This window comes from Gastrolobium bilobum, unplaced genomic scaffold (genome assembly GCF_033153095.1).
Source record: "Gastrolobium bilobum isolate Gb01-03AN ecotype WA unplaced genomic scaffold, APGP_CSIRO_Gbil_v1 utg18308, whole genome shotgun sequence".
Lineage (NCBI taxonomy): Eukaryota > Viridiplantae > Streptophyta > Magnoliopsida > Fabales > Fabaceae > Gastrolobium > Gastrolobium bilobum.
The window spans coordinates 154,623-172,043 of NW_026897613.1; the positions used below are offsets into that span (position 1 = coordinate 154,623).

At 33.9% G+C, this 17,421-nt stretch overlaps 3 protein-coding genes across 3 annotated transcripts; 1 reads left to right on the forward strand and 2 right to left on the reverse strand.

The window, feature by feature from the left end:
* Positions 1-957: 957 nt before the first annotated feature.
* On the reverse strand, positions 958-6,728 carry LOC133308568 (protein CHAPERONE-LIKE PROTEIN OF POR1, chloroplastic). The gene is made up of 5 exons (XM_061509201.1): positions 6,467-6,728; positions 6,232-6,317; positions 4,438-4,820; positions 1,636-1,712; positions 958-1,549 (listed from the first exon to the last, which is right to left on the reverse strand). The coding sequence occupies exons 1-5, from the start codon at positions 6,523-6,525 to the stop codon at positions 1,399-1,401; spliced, it is 756 nt and encodes a 251-aa protein (XP_061365185.1). The 5' UTR covers positions 6,526-6,728; the 3' UTR covers positions 958-1,398.
* A 1,534-nt stretch (positions 6,729-8,262) lies between these two features.
* On the reverse strand, positions 8,263-11,802 carry LOC133308567 (calcium sensing receptor, chloroplastic). Its single transcript, XM_061509200.1, has 6 exons — positions 11,293-11,802; positions 10,910-11,155; positions 9,342-9,534; positions 9,042-9,183; positions 8,734-8,865; positions 8,263-8,626 (listed from the first exon to the last, which is right to left on the reverse strand). The coding sequence occupies exons 1-6, from the start codon at positions 11,518-11,520 to the stop codon at positions 8,386-8,388; spliced, it is 1,182 nt and encodes a 393-aa protein (XP_061365184.1). The 5' UTR covers positions 11,521-11,802; the 3' UTR covers positions 8,263-8,385.
* A 3,505-nt stretch (positions 11,803-15,307) lies between these two features.
* Positions 15,308-16,306, forward strand: LOC133308581 (ethylene-responsive transcription factor SHINE 3-like). Its single transcript, XM_061509219.1, has one exon. It carries the CDS (start codon positions 15,393-15,395, stop codon positions 16,032-16,034), a length of 642 nt encoding a protein of 213 aa, XP_061365203.1. The 5' UTR covers positions 15,308-15,392; the 3' UTR covers positions 16,035-16,306.
* The last annotated feature ends 1,115 nt before the right edge of the window (positions 16,307-17,421 follow it).

Here is a 17,421-nt window from a genome sequence, read left to right on the forward strand (position 1 = left end):
GACAAGTTACACTTGATACAGTGTTTTTGGAAATAGATATGTGAAAAAAAAAACATGACATAATGATATAAGAAAATCACATTCATACAAAGATGAATTAACGGTTATGATTTTGATTTCTTATATGACCATGCTATGTTTTTTTTAACACGAGAAAATCCATATATGATATTTTTATAGCCATAGCTATACATCAAAAAACTGAACCAATTAAACTTAAACAGAAATTATATAAAGGTATTTACCCAAAAAAAAAAAATGAATCAAAATAATGATATTTCAGTGATGGGGAATAAATCCTATCATGTAACATAAAATCATTTGAGAGGATCGATCATTCAAGTATAAATCAACAATAATGAATTTCTCACACTTTATTTTAATACATTCTCTCATCACCATTAATTTATATTTGAATGGTTAAAATCATTTCACCTCAAATCACATGAGAAAATTCACTCGGAGGACTCATGAATCACTAAATAACAACTAACATTGCCTCCCTCGTTAATAAATAGGTTATGATTGGTTATTCTTGTTTGGGATTTTTTTTTTGGCCCACATCTGTCACATATTTTAAGCATGGCCACAAATCTAGAGTATAATTGGTAATATTGCCGAAGTTGTTCCTAAAAAATGAGATCCACAAGATAATACCATTTTATTATAAAAGAAAAACAAACAATTAAAGCAAAACTTACCATTATTTTTGTAAAATTCATTAGTATTATTTCTATACTTTTTCTCCGATAACATGACACTGTCATATAAATAAGAGGATCCAAATCCCTCAAACAAGCAAAGATTATCTTTTAATTCACCAAAAAGCTTAGAATATGCAATGCTCTTAAAATTAATACTTAAAGAATTTGCTTCTAAAACAAGTTACACACCCAATAAATCTTTCATATCACGAAGAACTACGACTTGACAAATGACAAACCTAGTTAATAATCCTAGTAATTATTTCAATGCACTTCTATATTAGTACCTTGTATTAGAAACATTGGGACAAATTCCATTCGAAGTTAAGTTTTTTTTATTAAATTTTGTAAATCAAATTTCACTAATTTGTGGCAGAGAGAGAGAGAGATGATTGGTGAGGTTAGGAGCTCGTTGCTCGCCTCAGCCTGAATCCAAGATTAGAGCAGTTAGTCACGAGATGAGTTCGATGACAGATGCAAAGATTTCCGCCAAGGTGGAACTTGCCAATAGCCAACCCGAAATTTAGGCAAGGATTCAAGGCTTGGTAATATCTATACCAACCATTGCCTACTCAAACAGGAGTATTCATAGCAAGCACACTCAAAAAATAAAAAGTTGAGTTTGGGCAACTAGTAACTCAATAAGAGTACAGGACAGTGGACACTGAAAAACTATGAAAGAATAGTTGCCACTTCACTTGAGAAAAGTACAAGCAATGAACAAGAACAAATAAACTACCAATGATGTTAAGAGTTCAAGAGTCCAAGTTGGGCGCAGCAACATAGATGGAATATTGGGTACCAGCAATGAACCAGAAACCCATCCAGCCACTAGAGCTCCAAACCTATAATTGCGCAATAAAACAATGTAGATGGTGAATAAACAAAAATCAAAGGAAAAACATAAGTTGAAGCAAATTGTGCCACTTACCCAATAATGAACGCTCTGGTCAAGCTCTTTGTCTTTTCGTTAAGAAAATATATGCAAGCAGCCAAAGAGATTGCGACCTGTAGCAAAAGAAAGAGTTCTAATTCATGCACACGAAGAAGCAGGAAGTGGAGAATGGAGAGTGGAGAGAGAGCATATGCAACTATTTCAATAATGTCCCCAGATGTAACTCCAACAATACATGAATCTTACGGGGCATTTGTTTCCGGAGTTGATTTTTCATTCCTGGGAGTAAGATTCCCAAGAATGATATTCCAAGGAATAGTACTCCTAAAAACCTATCATGCCCACATTTGGTATTCCTATGTAGATTTAGAAACCTACTCCCAATAATGTTCGATTACATGACAAAAATATCCCTGAAAATAAACAAAATTTCCTTCTTCCTTTGCAACAAGCCAAAGAGGACAACCCCTTACTGCATTCCTGTTTATTCTTCTTTGACATTGGAAATGAATTGGATTGGAGAGTGGCGAGAAGGGTGTGACCCAAGTCCCCAACTTGCTGGGTGGTGGTGGAGACAGTGCCGCTCAGGAATGGCTGGGAGCACAGGTGGCTGAGTCAGAGGATGCTGGCATGGTTTGAAGAGGAATATGACATAACCATCTAGAAGGGAAACTGGTTCAGAGTCGGTTGAAAGTGTTTATCAACATCCATGAAGGATGATTGGTGTCCATGGTGAACAGCAGAGAGGATGAAGTGGCAGCAGCAAAGATGGGCAGGATGGAGGCAGAAATAATGGGGATGAAGGAAAGGTTGGGTAAGCAGGTCATTTTGTATGACATGAATCATTTCCCTGTCATGGGAATGAATGATACCCACCTCCATGGGCATGATATTGTGGGAACGATCCTAAAACATTTTCTAAATCATGTAACAAACATCTTTCATGCCCATCTCAACATTTCCCATAATATAGAACTAACTCCTAAACAAACACCACCTTAGATTAAGAGCTTGTTTGGATCTTCTCTTTTTTAAGCTAGAAGCTACTTATAAGTTAAAGCTAAAAAAAAAGAGCTCAAAAAAAGAAGCTAAAAGTTGTTTGGTAATTACATAAAAAATTTAACTTAAAAGCACATATTTCAATAAAATTATCGCTCCCTCTCTCTATCTTTATAGCTCTTTATTTTTAAAAAAAGCACAAAATTCAAGAAAAACAGATAAGAGCTTAAAAAAAGTGTGTAATAAATTATCTCTCCCTCTCTTTTAGCTTTTAGCTTTTTTCTTCATTATAAAAAAAAAGAGTTTTCCATTATAAGAGCTTTTCTCAAAAACAAGCTTTCTCCCTCACTTGTTTAGCCTAGCTTATGCTTATAAGTAGCTTCTAACTTAAACAAAAAAGGATCCAAACAGGCACTAAATAGTGTTATTAAACTCAAACTGGTCATTAACTCAGCCAGGTAACAGGTGGATCATGGGTTGAACCAATTAAATTGAATTTATGTAAGTGTGTAATAAATATAATAAAGTGGTAACAGCTACTTGTCTCAATCTTCAAGTCTAGGGTTCAATCCCCAACAATCACATTTTCCACCATTCTACACAACATTTAAGAACATCGGTTTAATTAAAAAATGGGTACCAATTTAACACCGGTTTATAGCCGATTCACTGGTTTAACACCAGTTCGAATGCATGATCAATCCAATGGCAAGACCGGACTGGTTGGTGGTTCTGTTTCTGCTTGAACCAGTTCGACCGACCGTTCCGGTTTTAATTACATTGAATTAAATAGTTAGAACACATTCACCTTAATATGCCTTCACACACAGGTGAACAAATAAAAGGATAAGCAGACATGTATTAACAAAGGCAATATCAAAATTTTATTGGAAAGACAGAAAGCCTTAAAAATGTGCATGATCATGTTGCAAATCAAGATTAAAATTATGCTTGATGGTTAAAGTATTAAACATCATGAACTGAAAGTCAGGTAGTCAGAAGACATGATCCGCACAATGGCTGATCTGAAAATCTATACAGCCTTCGACAATAGTCAAAGACAGTAAACAGGGATAGGAATCTTCCTCATAGTGAAGAGGTTATGGGCCAATAGATAGATATGTTCATTATGGGCCTAAAACTTGGAAGGTTTAGGTTACGAAGAGAAAAGGAACACAAGAAGGAGGGAATGAGGGACGTTGTTATGGGAAGGGGAGAGAGAGAAGGGGGTGAGTTGGTAAAGATAGTTATAGAGGGATGGGAAGAGAGAGGAGGAGGTCAGAACAGAAATTTGGGGAAATTTCAGCCAAGTGTGGCCTGGGCTCTCAGTTCTGGGAATTGAGAGAGTTTTCTTATACTTTCTTTCATTTTCTTCTACTTGTACTATTTCCTACTTTCATCCAAGAGATATCTACTGTTTTTGTGGAATTTCTTGTACATGTATAAATAATAAAAGAAGCATTTCAGTAGTATTGTGCGTCTGTTTCTATCAAACAGTCACTGAAATCGCATCAAGTAAACCAGGCATCCTACAGCCCATAGGAAGCAAGAGTATATGTATATCTAGAGATTGGTAGTTGGCTTAACCATGGATTATGGAGAACAACTCTGACACACATGGATTAGAAGGTAAGGACTAGATGAATATATTATTTTGTTTTCTTTTTTAAAATTTTGCATGTCACAGTCCAAATACTTTTCTTATAGGAAGTGGCATAATTTTGATTTCCTTTATTATTATTTTCTTTTAGAAAAATGAAATATAGTTTTATTTTAAAAAAGTATGCACTTGATTATACACCACACGAAGATTAATAATATAAGAAATTCAAAGCAAACCTGAAAAGCAGGTCCAGTTTCAGCAGAATTCATAATACTCCAGCCACCCATGAAGGCAAAGAGAAACAATCTTCTGAGAATAACTTCAGTTGGTGGAAGTTCAACAAAGTTGAGCAAGTTCTTGAACCATGGTGGAGACTCCTCTACTTTTTTTTTCAACCTGCTTTTCAAATTAATTTTTGTTTTCTTCCTGTTTATGAAACTAGCCATCAATATTTTTTCAAAAGCAGCTTCTATCGATTCTTCACTCCTCTCATGTCCAGCATATTGTTGCAACAGAAAATTTCTTGATCCCCAAATTTCTTCTTCAGAAGCATCACTGCTAACACCAAGGCGTCGGTAAGGATCCCAAACACTGATTCGAGGGAATTTTTGGATATTACCTGTAGAGAAGAAGTATATATAAGTTCATTTATCAAATTGTCTAATCCATAAGGTGGAAAATAAAAGACAGATAAATGTAGCTAAGTAGCAGAAATGTAGACTTTATGAGCTAATATTACATTGGATCAAAAACTGGAGTTGAAGTTTTGATAATTGGTGCAAAAGATTATCTCTCAAGAAAGGAAGATTATCAAGAAGATAAAGCCGCTCTTCAACAGAGTGGCAGTTGGCTCCCACCCAAACTCCAGAGAATGAAGCTGCAATGGCTGATAATGAGCACAGTCTCCCTCTCAGGTTAAACATTTTTAATTTCCCTTCTTGTCTTTTGCTCAACAAATGATGTTGCTGGAGTTTGATTCTTGAAGTGCTGTCCTGCTTAGTCTGGGAATTCACCACATCAAGTACCCCCCTCCCCCAAGAAAACTGTCTTATGTCTACTAATCCATATTATACGTAAAGGTTTAAAGATAACAGTTATATATAAAGAGGGAGAGGGAGAGGGGGAAAGCAGAGGGTGAATTTTCATTGGAGGTATACAATCCATCTAAAATTCCCAAGTCCCAATCAAAGGCAAGCCAAGCTTACCCAGGGCTTTTCCTTTACTTATCTAGAAAAGGGAATTTGGCTTGAGCAAAAAAATCAGAAGCTGAAGAATGGACTAGAAAATTAAGCTTGAACAACTGAGTTCAAGCTTAAATAAGCTAACTAATAAACAAGTATTATGATATATAGTAGGGAAAATAGAAATTGCGATCCTTGTTCACCAGGTAGACTAACAAAATAGATGTTTTAGATCAAAGGCATTGGTGTGCCACGTGATATAATGGAAACTGACTATAAGGAAACATGGAATTAATCATATCCAAACCATATAGCATGGAGGTCGCATATTTGCATCCTCAGTAAATCTTACCAAGATACCAACTTCACCCTATGACTATCTTAATAATGAAATATTTTGAAGAAAAAAAAAAAAGAATATAAAAAACAAAGTATATAAAGCTCTGGCTTGGCTCATTTAAGTAATCAAGTCCAGCTCTAGGTTTGGGCTTGTTTGTTTAATTAAATGAATGAACTTGACTGGCTTTCAGTGAGCTAGACCCAAGTAGCTCATTAACAACACAGCTCATTTCCACCTTTATCCATAAGTACCATGGCAAGAGCTGAGACAAGGCTCATTGGCTGCAGATAAGCATACATGTGTATCTATATACATAGAGTAATACTAACAAATAATAATTGTCATTTAGATAACATATTTACCAATAATGTCCAATTGTTGACATAATTAACATGCAAAAATAGGAATATGCTCAATTAGTACTAAGTCTTCATTGTTTTCTCAGCCAAATACATATCCACATGAATTCAATGCTTAAAAAAAACACACACATACACACAAGGTGATACCTTCATAGGGCGTATCCACCGCGCATCTCGTGCGAAATGAAACACCGGAGAAGGTTGTCAGCTTCCCGGTATTCTCTCGGAGGGGCCTGACAAAAGCCAAATTCAGGAGCATAAATGATAGAAAAAAAAAATGGTTGATAAATCCGAAATCATTAAAATAAAATAAAATGATTAATCTGGCCATACAATGATTTTAAAAAAAGAGCACGCATCAAGAAATAGAAAGAGAGGGTACAATTTCTTGCCGAGGAAAGCGGTGGCGAAATGAGGAGCTGAAAGCGAAAGAGCGACCATGTTGACTGTTGTTTAATTAAAGGAACGAATGATGCCCTAACCCTAATTGAATAGGATGGTTTACTCCATGGAAATTTAGAAAAAAGTAGTCGGAAAATGGAACGTCTTCGTTTGGGTTCGGTGGAGCAAGACGAAGAGAAATGGCCAAAGTGGATGACTTATGTACTGTAGCGCAATCCACTTCCTGATTATCAATATCTCAATTTCACCATTACATCGATCAATAATATTGTTTCAACAAGTATATTTATTTTTATTTTTGTATTATTATGATTCTTGATATTTAATATTTTATATTTATTTTTACCTTTATATGGTTATATTTTTTAATATTTAATGTTTTCACATTAAATAAAAGAAATCATAACTATACAAAGCTAAAAATAAATACAAACTTTAGACCAACATAATTGATCTAACAATAAAATTTATTGGTAGTAACCCTAATTAATTGTTATAGTATCCTATTTTTTTTAATATGTAAATAAATTTTTATTTATAACATAAAAAAAAATATTTACAAAAAATAATTCTACATACTCTTAATAATGCTCCTATTCAATAACGCTATTTTTTCCTGCCAAATCTCGAATACCCTCACAGTTATTTAATGCTCCGATATTCTTCAACATTTATAATATTTAAAATTTTATTATATACAATAAAAAATTAAACGATATTTTATTCTAATAAAAAGGGGTTCGTTTTTTCTGCAGTAGTTACTGCAGATAAGTTATCTGCAGTAAACTTAATACGATGTCGTTTTGTGACAGAAATCATAGTGTATTTGCAATTTTAATTTATTTCAGGGTTATAATAGTCTTTATATTTATAATTTTTTAAAATTTCAATATCAAAACGACGTTGTTTCGAGAATAAAGCAGATAACTTATCTCATTAACTGCAGAAATATTTTTTTCTAATAAAAATTAAAAATGAATATGAAATAAATTTCACTAGAGTGTATAAGAAATTTTCAATTTGAAAATATAATAATAAACATGGATTCGCTTTTTCTGCAGTTACTGCAGATAAGTTATATGCAGAAAGCCCAATACGACGTCATTTTGTGGCAAAAATTATGGTATTTTTGTAATTTTAATTTATTTCAGGATTATAATAGTCTTTATATTTATAATTTTTTAAGATTTCAATACTAAAACAATGTCATTTTAGAAATAAATGCAAATAATTTATCTGCAAAAATTTGCATTGTCTCCGCATGCTTAGAAAATTTATAATTTGAAAGAAAAAAATTGTAATAATAAAAGAGAAATGAACATGCAAGAATAAAGTTATTGGCTTGTCACATATTTTAAACTTATTATATCTTGCTGAGCTTATGTACAAGGTAACTATTAATTTAAATCTCGATTTTAGTATTCTTTGAGGATGCACCATGCATTCTTTGAGGAAGCAAATGAGACAAGGAATCTAATAGTTTAACAAGAAAATCAAACTAAACTTATAATACTCATTAATTTTGTAAAAAAATTAAAATATTTCAAATATCTATATTAAACTCAATAAAATGGTAATCGTAATCCAACGAATCTAGTAGTTGGAACTAAAAATGCAAAACAACACAATCTTTGAACCTTTCTTGAGTCTGTGTAGCGTGTTGAAGTGTCGGTGCATCATAACAAGCAAATACTACATTTTTTGTCTTCTTATTTTTGCATTCTCCTCGGTTATTGCAAGTTAAGGGAAATACTACTCAAAACATGCACAAAGGCAGGAGGTAGAAAGGATTTTACATTGATGAAATAATAATGGGAAAACAATCAAATAAATAATTTGGAGGACTCAAGCATTCAAAAGAGGGATTTCTATTTGCAGGAGTTAAGTGCAGAAAAAGAGTCAATCAGCCCCAGGAAGAAGTTTCGGGCTAGATTGGCTAGATGTACCAAAACCTCTGACAGCTGCAGGGATGACTCTGGATGGTGACAGCACCTCTGCAAACGAAAACTTATAAGAATCTGTTCCTAATCTACTCTGTAACCACCCTTTGTTTCCAGAAAATCCATCAGCAACAATGCTGGTGTTCTTAAAACCAAGGCTAGTTAGTGTTCTTGCAACTATTTTTGCCGAGTCCGAGTACCTAATAATATTATCCAAAAACCAATAATTAATATAAAAAATAGAATCCACCACAAACTGAATATGATAAAATTAGACCTAAATGGGTAAAATAAGTTAGACTCTCACGAATCCAAGATCACAACATTAGTGCCTTTGTTGATTTTCTTGAGATATGAAATCTTCAAAGCTGCTATTTCAGCTTCCACTTTCTTCACATTCCTGACTAGACCTCTGAGTTTGCTTGGCAGTTCTTCCAAACTGAATTAAAGGCCACATCAACAAGTGATAGTAGGTACATGTCCAGTTGACAAAATTTAATCATGATAAGAATTTTGATTCTTTTTATTTCATTTTTATTTTTCCAAGTAAGTGGTAGATCAGAAAATAAGTGTATAAAGCTCAAAAGTTGAAGTTCTAGTTTAAGCATCACTTACGGAATGGCAACCATCCTGTTTTTAGCACTAGAGGGAAGGCGAGGGATACCAGCTTTGTCCTTATCCTTCTCTGACCTAATATCAATCAAAATGTGGTTTTGTGTACATATCAGATCAAGGGTTTGAGCAGGAGTTAGCTCTCCTACAAAGTAATAGAAGCGGAAGTATTAGCCTTAAAAGAAAAGTGATGTTTAACATAAATTACTCAATGATGTGTTTGTGGAGCTTGAAAATCCATTAATGCAATGGTGTAACCAAATAAATAGTAAAGTAGTTTGCATCAGAACATGTCAAAGGTACCTTTGTAACCACGAAGATTAAAGGAGATGGCAGACCAGAGAGGAGGAAACAGGAGGTATGCAATAAATAGTGCTCCAGCTGTTCCAGCAATCACAGTAGGATCTGAAGAAGATATGGTTTCAACTGTTGACGAGGCTATTGGCTTGGCACCTTCAATCACCTTGGTCGTTTGCTGTGCAGCATCTGCCACTGTCTGAAATCAAAGAGCATCCGGATTAGGTTGATAAACTCGGTACTTCTAATATCAAGAAAATTAACAAACCGGTGAAAACTTCACCTTTAAAGCTGAGATAGAAATTCTTTCAGGTACTGATAAACTATGCTCAAGCTGTTAAGTAAAAGTCACAATAATGGTTTTATATATCTCTCTAACACGTCCTCGTACACAAGAGCCCAAGCATGGACATTGCACATGTTTATTTATTTATTTTGTTCTAACTTTTGCTAACTTAATTCCACTAGAAAATAGGAGGCGGTGAGGATCAAACTCGTGAGCCAATCTTTCTGACAGGTACTTAGGCTAAGCAAGTTCAATATGTTCTATAGAGCTTCGATTCTCCATTAGGGGGCAGCATACCATCATCTAGTTGAAAATTTGAAAAGAAAAATAGGAAATTCGAAAGAACTTGTCCAGTTCAAAGGAAAATATACCAATTCAAATATCTCCAAAGACATTTGGTAGTCTAAAGTTTTAAAGGTTAAACAATGGCTTAATAAAATGTTAAATATCATTTATCCACACTTAAGGTGTGGTTGCTAAGTAGAACAAAAGAAAATGTATCATTTGAAAACAAAGCTTTTCCAATTTCATCCCCTGTTGGGATCAAACAAAAACACACGCGATCACAAAATAGTAAAGAGAGAAGGAAAGAAAACGAAAACACAGAATTTATCCTAGTTAACCGAATGTGGGCTATGTCCAGCAATATTCACTATATTCTCTTCACCGCACTCTCACAGCACACTAATTACAAGGGGAATATAAATAAGCTTAGAGACCTTAAACAACACTAGTTATTCATGGATTCAAATCCAAATTACTAAAAAAAGAAAAAAAAAAAAAAAGTAAGCTAGAGGCCCACAACAATATCAGGCCTCCGCAGTCCCGAGAGCGCGGCCCCCACACCCCAGGCGAGGTGGCTCTCCCGACCCAGATGAGCGGGACCCATTGGCTTTCTCTCTGTCCCGCCAATAAAAGTTGTTATCTGAATACGAAGTACGAAGCCATAGTTTTCCAACTAAGCACACCCTTAACCTGAAGTCCCAGTAAACTGAGAAACTAACAAATGAAGTTTATGCTGAAACTCAGCAAAGACGTCAAACCCCATGATTGGTTTCTATCCACCAACGATCACATGCCAAAGCCAGAGACACAAAAGGGAATGTTATTGCATGCCCAAGAATTTATTTAGCACATTATTGCTAAAACAGGAACCACAATCAACATTGCAAAAATTTATATCCAGCAAAATGTTAACCAACATTGCTATAGCAAATGTCACTATCAAATAGAGCTAACCAACAGAAAATTGGCCTCAAATAAGATAGAAAAGCCCAACGAAGCAAACCTTAGCAACAGAGAGAACAGGTTCGGTATCAACACCGGAGCTTTGTAGTGCTTCTTGGGCCTTCTTGGAAGCCTCAGAGAATGCTGGGGAAGCAATTTTCAAGGCCTCTTCCCCAGCTTGCTGCACAATTGGCAACGCCGTTTCGATGCCAGGCTTCAAAGCATTCCCTACAACTTCAGCAACACGCTGTGCCGTGTCCAGGAAACTCGAACCCACCTCCTGAACTTGATCGATGGTTTTCTCCACCTATAAATGAATTCAGAAATTAAAAAAAAAAAAAAAAAAAAGCAATTGAAGGTACTGGGCATGCGTGCAAATTGAGGGAACTTGTTGAAAGTCTTGAACTTTATAATCTGAATTTGCAATGCAAAGTGGGAATTTACTTGGGTGAGAGAAGAGACAATCTGGTCCTTGGAGATGCTGAGAGCGGCTTTGGCTTCGTTGGGAGGTGTGAAGAGAGCGAGTAGAGAAATGGTGGTTGAGGTTGGTAGTGATATATGGGGGCGTCTCAGTTGAGGCTTGCAGAAGGTGGTGACTGTGTGAGAAGGAGAAGTAGAAGGAGTTGGAAGAGAAGGTCTTGGAGTTGCTGAAGCCATGGCAGTAATCTCCATAGCTACTCTCACTTGAGAGAGAGAGAGACTGGTTGGTTGATGATAAATGCACTTATTGTGGACTTGTGATGGGTCATGTGTGGCCGAAATCCGAAGAGCTTCTTCACCTTTTGGCACTTTATGTCCACCTATGCACCATCCATATTTGAAGCTCGAATACTATCACCAATCCACGTGGCATCTCTCTCTTTGGTGGAGAAGACATATTCTAACATCAACTTGGTATATACACTATGCCAACATATTCTATCTCACTTGTGCAAAGACATGAAGTCACTGAATTTTAATCATTCTCCCTCCTCGAGTTCTAATTCTATGAGTGCATAAAACAAAACAGTTCTTCCAAAAAGTGATGTGGTGTGTGTGATACTGAAATCCAACTATAACTGTATCCAAAATAAAAAATAAAAAAAATCTAACTATAACACAAAAGAATCTGGACCTCAAGAGTTTAAGTCCATTTGGGCAATGACGGGGTAGCTACATATTGGGCCATTCCGTTTTTTGTTTTTAGTAGTACAACGAGCTGATGCCCAAGACTGCAAGCAAACTCTTTGCTTGTAGTCCATGGCCAGCGAAAACTCAGGGTGCAAAACCAGTAATTTTTTAAATATTTTTTTGTATATATTTAATGAGGAAAGTTATAATCACAATTTTTTTTTACAACCTCTTACAACACTCACTGTTGATTTCCGTCAATCAACAGTTATCATTTATTATGAATTAATAATTAATTAATGAGTTTAATTTGCGAAAATAATGACCGTTGATTAGCGGAAATCAACGGTGATAAGATATGGTTGTAAGAGGTTGTAAAAAAAAAGTTGTAAATATAACCTTCATCACATTTAATTTGTAAAGTTTTGTATATATAATATAATTTTTATTATTATATATGATTTACCTTTAAAAATAAAATAAAAAATGAAGAAAGTAAGAAAAGAAAACGGCTTTTCTATTTTGGTTTTTATGTTAAATCTAGTCTCTTCATATTAAATTTTTAGCTATGTCCTACTTGAGATCACGTATAAGTTTTTATGCCATTGGATAGTGAATTGTTTGTGTGATGAGATTAGGTTTATTTTCTCAAAGGATAAAATCTCTTGATATAGCAATGCTCAAAGAGACAAAAATATATACCAAAGATCTATGAAAGGAGTCACTCTAAGTAATCTCAGGTGAAGGCTGTGAGCAAGGGAAAAAAATGTTTAAGGGCACGATGACTTTGAGAATATTTTAGCATATGCCTTTTAAATTACGGAAGAAGGAAATTTATAAGTGGGGAATATTCCCTAATCGTAAGTGAGTCATAACTATTTCTATTCCAAGTGGGCTCCATTGTGTGTAAGGCAAACACACTCACATTTATAAGAGGTGTTAATTATGTTTAGTGTGAAAGTTTTCCTCTACTATAAATTTAAAAATCTCACTTTAAAGATATAGAAAAATAACCCCTAAATGAGTCAATATGACTCATCAAAACAGCAAGCCTTTTCTTTCCACAAGCTTACATAATTTATGCCACGCCGTGTTGTCGGTAGGAAATGCTATTTTTCGAGTTTAAAGTTTATTCTCTTTTTCCTTTTTTGTTTTTTTAATCTTTGCCCAAATTTTTCTTTTCTTTTTTCTCAATCATAAAAAAAAATTATATATTTTGAAAATGGAAAATTAAAAGATAGAGGAAAAAAGCATAGGAATCATATGCATTCATCTCCCATGCCCTCACAATGTATATCAATTTTTATTTTTTTTTGGTAGATTTAATGTTATATCATTTTACATACTGAGTAACTTAGGTTTGTGTGTCCAATCATGAAACAAACACGAGAAATGATATGTCATTAGTTCCCTGATGGATTTCTAGCGGTTCAGCGATATCACTAGAATAGCCCCATAAACGTCCGCCAATTCTTGACATAAACAAACAATACAAATAAAAAACAAAATTTCTGCAGGTAAGTTATCTTAAGTAAGTTCAATATGACATTATTTTGGGACAGAAATTATGATGTTTTTGTAATTTTAATTTATTTCAGGGTTAATATAGTCTTTATAATTATAATTTTTTAATCTTTCAATCCTAAAACGACTTCGTTTTGGGAATAAATGCAGATAACTTATCCGTAATTGTAGAAATATTTTCTTCTGAAAAAAAATCTTCAATATAAATCCGTAATTGCAGAAATATTTTTTTCTGAAAAAAAATGCTTAAATATAAAACAACTACAATATAGTGTTTAACCTAATACTTGAATATATCTTTGTCTCTTTGAGCCGGCTATAAGATTAATTCAAAATGCGAGACGGGTCAAGGATTAAAATTTTATGCCCCTCCCCAAAGTGGCATCGGTGGAAATTGAACCAACATCTTTCCCCATCCATTAAATTCCTTTTCACCAACTCAGCTATCGGATATATAAGCAGCGTGTAGCTTTAGGAAATTTGAGGTTTTGATATTAGCCACTTTGGATTGTGCATAAAGCTATGCACTTGTAATCTCCTTTTATGTCGTGGTGTTTGTACCATCTTTTAGCCCTGCATACGTAGTTCTGGTATATATTAGAAGGGTGATCCACATATATCTTGTGTTTTTATTATTGTTATCCCTTCATAATAAGGAAACAAAACAAAGCAGCTTTGCTTATAACAGCAAATTTGGATTGAAGCTTGGCACCAACCTATATCATTTCTGTCCCCATTGGTATCCTTTCTCTCGTCTGTATTATTAGGTTTGTTTATTAGATTGTAATATTCCATAAGATATATACCTCATATAAGGTTCAGCATATATGCTTTGTCTTCGGGATATGGCTGTGATTGCAATAGAATTCTTGTCTGTTATTTAACAAGAGTCTAAACATAAGGTTACAATTTTCACCTAGTAAAACTTTTTAAAAGAATATAAAAAAGAACTTAAGATAATCCAACAAGAAAGCTACCCACTGATTCATCTGAGAATTTTGCAGTGCTCCAGAATTGAGAGGTTATTTTTTATTTTATTTTTATAATTTGAGAAGAGCATACTTGGAGGAACTAACAATGACAACAAAGACAGCCATTATATGACAAATGTTCAATATTAGTTTTTAATTTGGTATCAAGTTAAAAAAAAACATGTGGGTTCTGTTTGTTTTCGGGCTTTTGAGGTGTGAAATTTTGTTTGTTGGTTGTTGGAGTTTTGCCTCTAGGGGTACTAGTTAAGCAAACAGTTTATTTTCAAATATATATTAATCAGAATAAAAACGGCTTACATCATCACATTCCCTTGGAATTTTCTCATTCACTTCAAGTGACAAGTGTCAAAAGTACCATTTTGCCCTGCTTTTGGTATGCACGTAATCCATAAAGAAATGCGTTAATTTTCATCAAGTGTTAAGATTTTTAAAAGAATTCACAGCTAAACCAGTAAGTTGCCAATTTTTGTCTCTTCTAATGTTTGTCTTCAATGTTGACTCTTGAGCCAAACAAGGACCATTGATAGCCATACTCCATAAGCCTCGTTCCATCTGATAAATTGATAGAATAGATAATAATTATCCATGCTACTTAAAATTTTAAAAACCACATTTTAGATATGTTTGTCACAATTTAAAAAGACTAGTACTGTAGTAGTGTTTATCAACATCTCTCACACTCTTACATGTTTCCAATCTGAATCAGATGCCTTTTAAAAAAAAAATTCTTTCTGATAAGATTCTACAATTCTTCTCTTTTATGCATAAGATAATATATAATTTGAAGAAGGAAACAAACCCGAAATCTGACAAAAAGCATGTCATCACCTCATCATCAACCTCATTATTGCATTTATTAGAGATCAGTGATCACCTCCTTTTCATTTATGGTAAAAACCAACCCTTTCTCCTACTCTCATGGAAAAAGTAGTCACATCAAAATTTCCAAACCAATCTCAAAACCAAAACAAGAATCTTTCTTTGGTGCCTCTTGAAATAGATAAGTCCTATGAGAAGAGAGAAGAGAGTATTATGAAGATTCCAAAAATAACAACCAAGAATGAGAAAAAATTTCTTGGGGTGAGACATAGGCCTTCAGGAAGATGGATTGCTGAGATCAAGGACTCATCACAGAAACTGAGGCTTTGGTTAGGAACTTTTGACAGAGCAGAAGATGCTGCCATGGCTTATGATTGTGCTGCAAGGCTTCTTAGAGGAAGAAATGCCAAAACAAACTTTCCAAACCCGGGAATCATGAACACTCATGAGGAAAGCTACACCATTTTGGGAAAGAATCCTAGGGCTTACAAGCTTCTTATGCATGCAGTCAAGAAGAACCATGCACTTTCCTCATCTGTTTATTCCACAGTCATGCCTTGGAAAAATCAGATCATGAGAGACGAATTTGACACTCTTGTTGAGGAAACAATAGTTTGCTCCATTCCTGAAGAAGGTTCTGGGTGTTGTGAAATTTCATTTGGAAGTTCTAAGGTTTATTCTTCTGTTGTTGTAGCTCCTTCTTTCAGTTCTTCTCATTGTCAAACAGGTGAAGATCATTAAGAAAACCCCTAGCCCCTAGGCATGTATGTGTTAAGTGTAGTTTTTACCATGTTATGTCTTAATTCCTTCAAACCTATATTGCTTCACAAATAGTTGTTTGCAAGATTGACAAACAGATATCAAACTCCACTCATCTTCACTATATATCTAATATGCCGTTACATGCATGTCATCTTTTTGGAAAAGATGTAGTATTCTTATATTGTTTTCCTTTACATATTAATATGTATATAACTCTTCTTTTCTAGATTAGCTAAAACCAGATAGGGAAATGATGGGTGCATTATGCTATCAGTGTTTCTCATTCAAAATTGAGGGAGTGAGATACAGATTAAAAATAAAAAGTATGTGAGGACATAAATCATGTGCAGTAGAACTTGCAGTTAGAGGCATTCCTATCCACCTTAGAGTTGGTTATAAGATGAAATTGTTAAAGAAAGATTAATTGTCTTCATACGATCTTGTACTTTAATCTAAATTATGAATGAGTACTTTATTAGTTTGAATGCTTCTTTTTTGGATATTTCAATAAAGGCAACTTAATTAGCCCTAAGTAATGGACATATTTAGGATTTGAAATTCTCATCATATGTGTACTCAAATAAAATAAAATAATTCCATGAACCACTTATAAATTAGCTGAGATAGTACTATTTTTAATAAATTAACATGAAATTAATTTATTACACTAGTTAAAGTAAATTGTTACGTTGAAACCACACATTTTATGATAGACTCACCAAATTAGATAAGACTATTAAGTTGACTGGGATGTCACTACAAACCAATGATATTAAACATGAACCATTCATCGACTCAGTCTTTATATTATTAGGTGAATGGGTTGTTCATTGAACCGCATGACTCGGATAGATTTATATTTTATATTTAAAATTCATTTGTAGTAACTTTTATTTTGTCTAGCGAAATCTATAATTATATCTATTCAGAATTATTCAAAATTATGTCTAGCAACAAATGCAAAAAAAAGTTTGCAAAACAAGGTCTTTACATGAAAGAGGATATTATCATCTTCAATCAATCTCCTCAAATGATTAGTTTATTGGATGGGCATTTACTTATTTTTCATAACTTCAAAACTCTTGCATCTTTGTAATTCATTTTTTCGGGCTTAGGCCCTCCTCCCTAATTATGGAAATAAAAAAATTATCCATAAAATCATTATTAAAAAATAAAATTAATATCAAATTTCAAATTAGCTTTCCGTGTCTTCTATGTCTTTATGCTTTCAAATTCAATCCAACTTACATAAGGTTTTCACTTTTCATTTCATTTTCATTTTTCTTAACTCTAAATGTTTAATCGTGTTTAGCTTTTTGAGTGATTGGTATCTATATCTGTAAATTGAAAATGATGCATGGGAACT

Bases quoted from the DNA above. Each gene is read 5' to 3' on its own strand.
- LOC133308581 (XM_061509219.1), top strand. From the start codon at position 15,393: ATGGAAAAAGTAGTCACATCAAAATTTCCAAACCAATCTCAAAACCAA.
- LOC133308567 (XM_061509200.1), bottom strand. From the start codon at position 11,520: ATGGAGATTACTGCCATGGCTTCAGCAACTCCAAGACCTTCTCTTCCA. The intron at 9,535-10,909 runs GTTTGCTTCGTT...CTTTGATTTCAG, and splicing joins CTGTTCTCTCTGTTGCTAAG to ACAGTGGCAGATGCTGCACA. The intron at 8,866-9,041 runs GTAAGTGATGCT...CCTTTAATTCAG, and splicing joins AACAGGATGGTTGCCATTCC to TTTGGAAGAACTGCCAAGCA.
- LOC133308568 (XM_061509201.1), bottom strand. From the start codon at position 6,525: ATGGTCGCTCTTTCGCTTTCAGCTCCTCATTTCGCCACCGCTTTCCTC. The intron at 1,713-4,437 runs GTTTGCTTTGAA...CTTTTGCTACAG, and splicing joins AAACTGGACCTGCTTTTCAG to GTCGCAATCTCTTTGGCTGC. The intron at 1,550-1,635 runs GTAAGTGGCACA...GCGCAATTATAG, and splicing joins ACCAGAGCGTTCATTATTGG to GTTTGGAGCTCTAGTGGCTG.